This window comes from Phasianus colchicus, chromosome 1, assembly GCF_987193195.1.
Source record: "Phasianus colchicus chromosome 1, bPhaCol1.hap1.1, whole genome shotgun sequence".
Taxonomy (NCBI): Eukaryota; Metazoa; Chordata; class Aves; order Galliformes; family Phasianidae; genus Phasianus; species Phasianus colchicus.
This window is the reverse complement of record NC_143436.1, coordinates 303,717-314,187: the sequence shown is the minus strand read 5'-3', so window position 1 is coordinate 314,187 and position 10,471 is coordinate 303,717. Positions and strand designations below refer to the sequence as shown.

The 10,471-nt window shown below is 56.1% G+C and overlaps 1 protein-coding gene across 1 annotated transcript; it reads left to right on the top strand.

Annotated features, from left to right (window-relative positions):
• Positions 1-7,842: 7,842 nt before the first annotated feature.
• Positions 7,843-9,656, top strand: LOC116238654 (acrosin). Its single transcript, XM_031608459.2, has 5 exons — positions 7,843-7,999; positions 8,081-8,278; positions 8,439-8,704; positions 8,898-9,052; positions 9,138-9,656. The coding sequence occupies exons 1-5, from the start codon at positions 7,899-7,901 to the stop codon at positions 9,483-9,485; spliced, it is 1,068 nt and encodes a 355-aa protein (XP_031464319.1). The 5' UTR covers positions 7,843-7,898; the 3' UTR covers positions 9,486-9,656.
• Positions 9,657-10,471: the final 815 nt, after the last annotated feature.

The window sequence follows — 10,471 nt, the reverse complement described above, 5'->3', positions numbered from 1 at the left end:
GCTGCACTCCTGTGCCTGGTCCTAAGAACCAGAATCAGAAAATCATGGAATGGTTTGGGTTGGAGGAGACCTTCGAGATCATAGAATCATAGGATGGTTTGGGTTGAAAGGAACCTGTCAGACCACCTCATTCCAACCCCCTGCTGTAGGCAGGGACACCTCCCACCAGCCCAGGTTGCTCACAGCCCATCCAGCCTGGCTTTGAATGTCTCCAGGGAGGGGGCATCCACAGCCTCACTGGGCAACCTGTGCCAGTATCTCTCCACCCTCACAGTTAAGAAGTTCTTCCTAAGATCCACTGGATTCCATGCATCCAGGAACATTCTCCTACATGTTTTACACATTTGTGTGCAGGGCCTGGTTGGGTCCCCATGGATAACAGCCCTGTCCCCTTGTGCCATGCCATGGTCCCTATGGGAGCTGTCCTGTCCCCTTGTGCCATGCCATGGAGCTCCTCCAGCCCACCACCACCCAGCAAGCAAACAGACTCAGAGACAGACAGGCCTATGAATGGGAACCTTCTGCCCGTGGAAGGGAGCTGGGAGAGAAGCAGAACCAGGACAAGGGATTGTTGCTGGCTTGCAGCAGGACCTGGGCTTGCTGCCTTGCTGCCTTGCTGCCTTGCTGCCTTGCTGCCTTGCTGCCTTGCTGTTGCCTCCCCGGGGTCCTGCTGGCAGTGCCTGCCCCTTCCTGCTGCTTAATCACTGTTCTCTGTGATAATGAGGTGACAGCTCCTTGAGGGAAGCACGCCTGCTAATTAAGCCCTTAATTTGGTGGCACTGCACATTTCCAGAGGTTGGTTCTCTGCCTGCCTGCCTGCCAGGACCCAGCATGCTGTAACACAGCCCTCTGCCCTCGTAGCTGCAGGGCCCCACAGCAGCACTGCTGAGAGCAGCAGCCTCCACGCACCCCAACTGCCATCGTAGTTCCAGGGCTGTGTGCACACAGTGAGGGCTCAGCCGGGCTGTGCACGCTTGCAGAGCTCAGCATAGAGCATGGGCAGTGCTCACTGTGCAGCACACACGCAGCGCCCAGCATGGGCTGCCTGCTCCCAGGAGATGAGCTCACAGCAGGACAGGAGTCACTACATGATGTGGGACAACTTCCCAGCCACTGCCAGGCTGTGGGATGCCCAGTGCTGCCCTAGCAGGGCGGTGGATCTTTGCCCCCAAAGGCAGAACCTGACCCCAGGAGGGATGGGACCTGCTGCATAGAGACCACTGCAGCCACCCCCCTCTCCGGCCATGTGTTAATTAGTTAAGTGCTGAACCTTGAGCATTATTCCCCGCTGTGATTACACATCCAGATAAGCACAAGTTGTGCAGTTATTGCTGTGTGATGACAGCTCTGGGATTAATCAGGTGTTGCTCACTCAGAAAGCTGGGAAGGCAGTGGAAGCGATCTGGAAGGTGGGGAGGAGCTGCCTGGGTGGACACAGGGACAGGGATGGGGCACTTGGGGATGTGGTCAGTGGGCACAGTGGGATGGGTTGGGGTCGGGCTGTGGACCTCAGAGCTCTTTTCTGACCTCAGTGGTTCTGTGATGCTGTGGGAACAGCCCACAGCCCCATGGCCACAGCAATGCAGTGCAGGAGGAGTGGGGATGGAGGTGTGTGCCATAGGACAGAGCCCCTCCTGGACCCGGGGCAATAGAGCAGCACTCACTGTGACACATGGGATTATTAAGTTCAACACTGAAGCAGTAAATATTGAGCAGCAGTTAAGCACTCGTTAGAGAGATTTAAACATCAAGACCCAAAGAGCCATTAAAAAAACAAAGCATGGGATGGGGAACACAGGAACTGACTGTGCAGCTCCCAGCCCTCCCCGTGGCTCTGTGCTGAGATGTCCATCTTCTGCCATGTCCTCTCACTGCTGCAGGTGGTGGGGGAGAGCTGAGCTGCAGGAAGGAGCCGTGCAACCACAGCTCAGCAAACAACCCCTGCAGTACCTTTCCTGGACCCAGCGCCTTTCACAGAATCATAAAGATTGGAGAAGACCTCTAGGATCCCCAGTCCAACCCAACCCATCCCACCGTGCCCACTGACCACGTCCCCACGTGCCACATGCCCATGTTTTTTAATACCCCCATGGATGGGCACTCCCCCATCGCCCCCTGCCCAGCTCCCTCTGCCCCCACAGTTGTTCACCCCATTCCTCTCCCCTCACTCTGCCATTTCCCACCCCAGCTGCGTGGGTCACCCCAACAGACACAGCCCCAGCCCCCCTCTCAGGCATGGATGTTCCTTCAGCCACCTCCTACAGCACAGCACTGCACTTGACACCCTTTGGGCAACCACTGCTTTGTTCCACACCTCCCAGCTCTCTGCCCACAGGACTGTGCTGTGATGGAGGTCTGTCGCCTGCTAAAGGCAGTGCAGGAGCTGTGAGACATGGCTGATGGAGCATTTGGGGTAGAGGAAACATCCCCACCTCTGCTGGGTGTCACACTGATCCAGGAGCAGAATGGAGAAATGGTGCTCAGAGCAGCTCCCAGTGCCCTGCTGCTGGAGGAGGTCAGTGCCACTGGTTGTGCTGGGAAGGGAGAGGCCAGGAATGAGGCTGCCTGCACTGGGGAGGTTGGCACGTCCCCATCAGTGTTTGCATGATGGCTCTATGCTGATGGCTGGGGACAAGGCTTTTCCCAAGGCAGGGCAGCCAAACACCTCCAGGTGCTGCAGGTGTCCTCAGTACCAGGCAGTGTGGGATGGATGGTACAGGAGTCCTGGAGCAGTTGGTGTCTGGGGTTCAGGGAAATGAGAGTAAGCATGGCAGAAGGTGGGAGCAGGAGAAGATGGCTTTGGGCATGGCACAACGCATGGCATGGGACAGGGAACAGGGCAGGGAGTGGAGCAGGGAAGTGAAGGGGTGGGATGCATCCAAAGGGATCCAGACTGGTGGGAAGAGAGAATTATAGAATGGCTATAGAAGGGACACCGAGGATCAAGTTCTAACCCCTCTTCCAACCTCAAGGAGTCCAGCAAGGCCAAGTGCAAGGTCCTGCACCTGGGTCAGGGCAATCCCAAGCACAGATACAGGTTGGGTGGAGAATGGCTTGAGGGCAGCCCTGAGGAGAAGGATTTGGGGGTGTCAGTGGGTGAAAGACACAACGTGAGGCAGCAGTGTGTGCTCACAGCACAGATCTTATAGTGGCCTGCCAAAACCTGGGGGGGCTGACAGGAAAGCTGGGGAGGGACTGCTCATAAGGGCATGCAGGGACAGGATAAGGGGAAATGGCTTTAAATTGGAAGAAGGGAGACTTAAAATGAGCTAGCCAAGTTTGGTGGGGATGTGAGAAAACTGGGCAGGGGGGAGGTGTCACTGCTGATGGCAGGGGGTTGGAATGATGGTCTGACAGGTCCCTTCCAACCCAAACCACTCCATGATTCCATGATCTTGAAGATTCCTTCCACCCCAACCCAGTTGCCGACTGGGAAGGCGCTCCATCCTCAAACTGCCCAGCAGCATCCTCCACCACATAGTCCCCCCGTCCCACTTCCTCCCCATCACCCCACCCACACCGTATGCCTGCAGATGGAAAGGACCTATGGAAAATAACGTCAGGAAGAGGAGCAAAGTGATGCAGCAGGAGACTCCAGCTGGCATGGAAGGGGCGGTACTGGCTTACAGAGGGACAGCCCAGAGCCATCTGCCAGCACAAAGCAGTGGGATGGGATGTCTGCCCAGAACCACCCCCAGCCCGGAACAGTGAGGAGGGAACGTCTGCTGGGGGCAAATCATTATCCTATCCACTCCCAATGGCTGCCCAATGGATACAGCCTTATTGGTGGTCTCTGATGTCATGTAGCTCCTCCTAGAATCCTGACGGTCATGGAATCCTAGAATGGCCTGGGTTACAAAAGCCCACAGTGCTCACCTGGTTCCAACCCCCTGCTACGTGCAGGGTCACCAACCAGCAGCCCAGGCTGCCCAGAGCCACATCCAGCCTGGCCTTGAATGCCTGCAGGGATGGGGCATCCACAGCCTCCTTGTGCAACCTGCTTCATCAGTACGCTGGGGTCGCTTCCTTCCTCCAACAGTCTTTAACTTTCAAAAAATATCTTTTTCTTCTTTTTTTTTAATGTTTTCCTGTTCAGTATCTTTACTGATGACCTTGGTGAGGGCACTGAGTGCACCCTCAGTGAAGTTTGCAGGTGACAAGTTGGGAGGAAATGACAACCCGCGTGAGGTTTGCATTGCGTGAAGGCCCTGCAGAGGGATCTGGATGGCCTGCATCACTGGGCTGAGGCCAATGGGATGAGCTCCAAGGAGACCAAGTGCCCTTTCTGCTCTCCGAACCGAACCTGCGGGCCGGGGCTGCGCCCCCAGGGACGCCCAGCCCCCAACCCTGTGACCCGCTGTGCGCTGCAGCGCCTCCTGGTGGCGGCGGGGAGCACTGCAGCCCACCGCTGGCGTATCACAAAATGACAGAATGGCCAGGGTTGGAAGGGACCTCAAGGATGACGAAGCTCCAACTCCCCTGCCATATGTAGGGCCACCAACCTCCACGTTTAACAGCAGCCCAGGCTGCCCAGGACCCCATCCAACCTGGCCTTGAACACCTCCAGGGATGGACGGGGCATCCACAGCCTCTCTGGGCAGCTGTTCCAGCACCTCACCACTCTCACAGCAAACAACTTCCCCCTCACATCCAACTGAAATCTGCCCTCATTCAGCTTCAAACCATTTCCCCTTGTCCTGCTGTTATCTCCCCTTTCCAAGAGTTGACTCCCCTCCTGTTTGTAGCCCCCTTGAGGTCCTGAAGGCTGCAATGATTCACCCACAACCTTCTCTTCTCCAGGTTGGACAAGCCCAGCTCCCTCGGCCTGTCTTTGTAGGGGAGTTGCTGCAGCCCCCTGATCATCTTTGTGGCCTCCTCTGGACCCTCTCCAACAGCCCCCTATCTTTCTTGCACTGGAGGCTCCACAGTGTGCATGCGCACACACACGTGTGGCCTGCAGAGCTGCGTGTGGGCTGAGCGCACGCTGATGCACACTGGGTGCACACCAACACGTGCAGTCTGCACACCGACATGCACTGACAGCACAATGACACACACAGGCTACGCACCAACACAAACTGAGTGCACAACGCACACTGACTGCGCACCGATGCACGTCTATTGCACACTGACACATGCAAACTGCATGGTGACACCTACAATCTGCACACTGGTGGACAATGAATGCACACCAACACATGGAGTCTGCTCAGCAGTGCATATAGAGTGCACATGACACACACTGCACACCAACACACACCGAGTGCACAGCACTGCTCCATGACTGCACACCAACAAACACAATCTGCACACCCAATGCTCACTGATTGCACACCAGTGCTCACTGAGCAAGCAATGGCACACAGTGACTGCACACTGACTCACTAATTGCACACCATAGAATCAGATTGGTTTGGGTTGGAAGGAACCTTCAAGATCACAGAGTCATGGAGTGGTTTGTGTTGGAAGGCACCTTCAACAGAATCATGGGATGGTTTGAGTTGGAAGGGACCTTGAAAATCATAGAATCATGGGATGGTTTGGGTTGGAAGGGACTTTCAAGATCATGGAGTCATGGGGTGGTTTGGGTTAGAAGGGACCTTCAAGATCACAGAATCCTGGAATGGTTTGGGATGGAAGGGACCTTCAAGATCACAGAATCGTGGAGTGGTTTGTCTTGGAAGGGACCTTCAAGATCATGGAATCATGAGATGGCTTGTGTTGGAAGGGACCTATCAGACCACCTTGTTCCAACACCTTGCTGTAGGCAGGGACACCTCCCACCAGCCCAAGTTGCTCACAGCCCCACCCCAGGTCCTGGCAGGACGCTATAAGGTCCTCCAGGTACCTTCTCTTCTCCACGCTGACTATCCCCAGCTCTCTGGGCCTGTCTGCATAGGAGAGCTGCTCCAGCCCTCTGATCATCTTCGTGGTCCTCCTCTGGACCCTCTCCAACAGCTCCACATTCTTCTTGTGTTGGAAGCCCAGAATTGGATGCAGTGCTCCAGGTGGGGTCTCACAAGAGTGGAGCAGATGAGCAGAACCCCGCCCCTGACCTGCTGGTCACACTTCTCTTGATGCAGTCCATGATCTGGTTGTCTTCCTGTGCTGTGAGCATGCATTGCCTGCTCATGTTGTGTCCTTCATCCACCAAATCCTTCTCCTCCGGGTTACCCTCATGCCATTCTCTGCCAAACCTATAACTTGGTTAGGATTGCCCCAACCCAGATGCAGCACCTTGCACTTGGCCTTGCTGAACTCCACAAGGTTGCCATGGGCTCCCCTCTCCAGCCTGCCCAGGTCCCTCTGGATGGCATCCCTTCCCTCTGCTGTGTCACTGCACCACTCCATGTGGTGTCATCTGCAAATGTGCTGATGGTGCAACACGATTCCACTGTCCGTGTTGCCTACAAAGATGTTAAACAGCACCGGTCTCAGCACTGATCTCTGAGGAACGCTGCTCTCATTGGCCTCCAGTGGGCATAGAGCCATAGACTGCAGTTCTCTGAGTGCAGCCAAGCAGCCAAGGCCATACCCAGCCAGTGTTCCATCCATCACATCCATTTTTCTCCAATTTGGTAGCCAAGATGTTCTGTGGGACAGTGCCAAATGCTTTGCACAACGCTGAGTGCACACCAACACACACTGCCTGCACAGCAAGACACTGAGTGAACCCAACAGAGTGCACCCCAACACAGTGCACAGCAACACACACAGCCTGAAAACATGCACATGTTCTGCACACCAACGCTCACAAATGTGTTGCACATGGGTGCACATGCTGGAGCACCGACTCAGAGTTACTTGCACAAAGTACATCATGAGCAGTGTGGAAGTCATGAGTGCACCATACACACACACTGCATGCACACGAGTGTATATGCTCAGTGTGCACCTGCACAGCCTACCTGTGTCCCTGTGCAGGGACAGGGAGGTGATTGTCCCCCTCTGCTCTTGTGAGGCCCCATCTGCAACACTGTGTCCAGGTCTGGGTATCCCAATACAAGAAACAGAGAGCTGTTGTAGAGGGTCCAGAGGAGCCACAAAGATGATCAGGGGGCTGCAGCACCTCCCCTACAAAGACAGGCTGAGGGAGCTGGGCTTGTTCAGCCTGGAGAAAAGAAGGCTGCAGCCTTCCAGGACCTAAAAGGAGCCTACAAACAGGAGGGGAGTCAGCTCTTGGAAAGGGGAGATAACAGCAGGACAAGGGGAAATGGTTTGAAGCTGAATGAGGGCAGATTTCAGTTGGATGTGAGGGGGAAGTTGTTTGCTGTGAGTGTGGTGAGGTGCTGGAACAGCTGCCCAGAGAGGCTGTGGGTGCCCCGTCCATCCCTGGAGGTGTTCAAGGCCAGGTTGGATGGGGTCCTGGGCAGCCTGGGCTGCTGTGAAATGTGGAAGTTGGTGGCCATGCATGTGGTGGGGGGTTGGAGCTTCATGATCCTTGAGGTCCCTTCCAACCCTGGCCATTCTGTCATTCTGTCATTCTGTGATTCTGTGTCCCACTGCAGTTGCGTGGGGTGCACATCCACAATGTGTGCACGGAGATGCAGAGCACTCCCAACCCCTGCCTGCATGCACAGCCGCTGTGGGCACACTCAGAGCACAAACAGGCACAGTGACACAGCCGTGCACCCCAGCACAGACACTTGGGGACTTGCCATGCCTTTGCACATCGCTGCTCATGTCACAGCTGTGCTCCATCACCCAAACACGCCCCAAAGCCACGTGTGTTCCTCCAGCTCGCAGTAGGGTCCCCCCTCCCCCCACCAGTAGCTCCTGCCCGGACCCCCCCGCGCAGCCCCGCACGGTGGCACAGCCCTCGGAACCGACGGTTCTGTGACATCAGCGCCGTTGGGCAACGGACACACACCGCGTCGGTGGCAACGAAGCCGGGCGCGATGGGCTGCCGTGCACCTCCGGGAGCGATGCTGCTGCTGCTGCCCCTCGTGGTGCTGCTGGCCGCCTGCCGGCCCGGGCACGGCTTCTCCGGCAGCTGCGAGTGAGTGGCCCGGCGGTGCGGTGCCCCGTGGGGAGGGACGGCGGTTCAGATGAAAAAAAACTGACACGTTTCTGCTTGCAGCACCTGCGGGCTCCGGCCCATAGCTTATCACTACAACAACATGCGCATTGTGGGCGGCACAGAAGCCCTGCACGGGTCCTGGCCGTGGATTGTGAGCATCCAGAACCCCCGGTTTTCAGGCACGGGACACATGTGTGGAGGATCCCTCATCACCCCGCAGTGGGTGCTCTCGGCAGCGCACTGCTTCGGCCGCCCCAAGTAAGAGCTGTCCCCTTCCCTGCCTTTCTGCCAGCTTGGCACTGCAGGTCCCAAGGCCAGGTGTGTGCCCAAGGCACACCAGCCATGTCACAGCCCCCATAACACTACCCTCCTCTTTTCCCCACGGTTCTGCTCCTCCTCACCTCCCTGTCTATCTCAGCTACATCCTGGAGTCCCGTGTGGTGATTGGTGCCAACGATTTGACTCACCTGGGCCAGGAGGTGGAGGTGCACACCATCAGGAGGGCGATCCTTCATGAATACTTTAACAATAAGACAATGATCAACGACATCGCACTGCTCGAGTTGGATCGACCCGTCCACTGCAGCTACTACATCCAGCTGGCCTGCGTGCCTGACCCCTCGCTGCGAGTGTCAGAGCTCACAGACTGCTACGTCAGTGGCTGGGGACACATGGGGATGAGATGTGAGTACCCAAAACGCACGGGTGTCCCAAGTGTTTAAAGCTTAAAGCGAAACCCAGGGTGACACCGTGGGGATGCATCCATAGAGAGGGATGGGGCTGACCCATTTGGAAACACAAAGCCAAGACTTCGGGAAGGGGTTCACCCACAAACAGGCAAGGAGGTGACGGTGCCAATTCTGCTCTGTGCTCACAGCTGCAGCACCTACCCAAACCGCCGAGGTCCTGCAGGAGGCCAAGGTGCAGCTCCTCGACCTCAACCTCTGCAACAGCAGCCACTGGTATGCTGGGGTGCTCCATACCCACAATGTGTGTGCTGGTTACCCGCAGGGCGGCATCGACACTTGCCAGGTAGGAGCTGCACACCAACACACAGCCCTGCTCTGCTTGCAAACCACCCCCCAGTAACACTTTGGGTTTCTCTCCCCCACTGCAGGGCGATAGCGGCGGCCCTCTGATGTGCAGAGACAACCATGCTGACTATTTCTGGCTGGTTGGTGTGACCAGCTGGGGGAAAGGCTGCGGCAGAGCGTTTCGCCCTGGGATCTACACCTCCACTCAGCACTTTTACAACTGGATCCTGCTACAGATGAGAGCAACAGCCCACCCAACGTCACGGACATGGAGTCATTTCATGGCCACCTCATCCCATTATCACGTGCCAAATGCAGTGCCAACACAACCGAGCGTGTCAGACTCCTGTCCATATCCAGTCCAGAAACTTAGGAATTTCTTTACTGGGGTGCAGAACCTCCTGCAGACCCTAGGGGGAAACAAGGCTTAATTAGCTGCATGACCCAGAGCAGGCTGCAATGCACCATGACCCTTTTCTTTGGGATAATGCCCAATGGCAGCCCCAGTGCCAAAGCCCTGCTCTGTCCCATCCATCTTCCTCTGACTGCACACAAACACTGAAGTTTACTCAGTTGGATAAATAAAGCTTATTTTCACAGTTCCCCATGTCTCTGCTCAGTTCAATCTCCTGTGCCAGGAAAAGGCTTCCATACCCAGCATTGCAAAGCAGACTGCAGGCCACAAAAAAAGGAGAGAGTGGCCCATGAGGGCTGAAATGGTGCCTGCTCAGGGAGGAGGGAGCTGTGCGTGCATCAAACAGCACTCCCAGTAACTGAAGAGGCAGCAAAGGACGGGGTTGTGCTTTCTGTACCATGAGGGTGCTGGTAAAGGCATTGCTTTTTGTTCACTGGTTTTGCCATTCACAACCATGAGGTGTGTGTGCATGGTTTGGAGTGTGGCCTGGCTCCCTGGCACACACAGAGTCTGGCACAGGGGAACGGGAGCTGCCACATCCACTGGACTGAAATGAGAGCAACATTCTGGGAATGAGAGTCCTCCCAGGTCATCTCCAGCTGTTATGAAAGGAGAAACTCTGTGGGAGGAAACTGGGGTGGATGCTGTGAGCTCAGTGCAATGCACACAGAGCACATGCACACACTGTACTCACATTCCACGTGTATGCAAGCACGCAGTGTGGAGACAGACCTGGCGTGCACACAGAAGCTGCAATGCACACCTAGCTGCATGCACAAATTGTGAAACACACATCTTGGAACAGAATACAGTGCTCACAGTGTTATCCTCAGCACAGAGTGCACACATACACACAAACACAGTGCACGCACAGCCAGTGTGCACACCCAGCGTGTACCCAAAGTGGTGCATGCAGGCGTGCAACGTTCCCAGTACCCGTGGGGCTGCACTCAAACACCCGTTGAGGGAGCACCCCCTGTGATCCACTTACATGGGCACAGC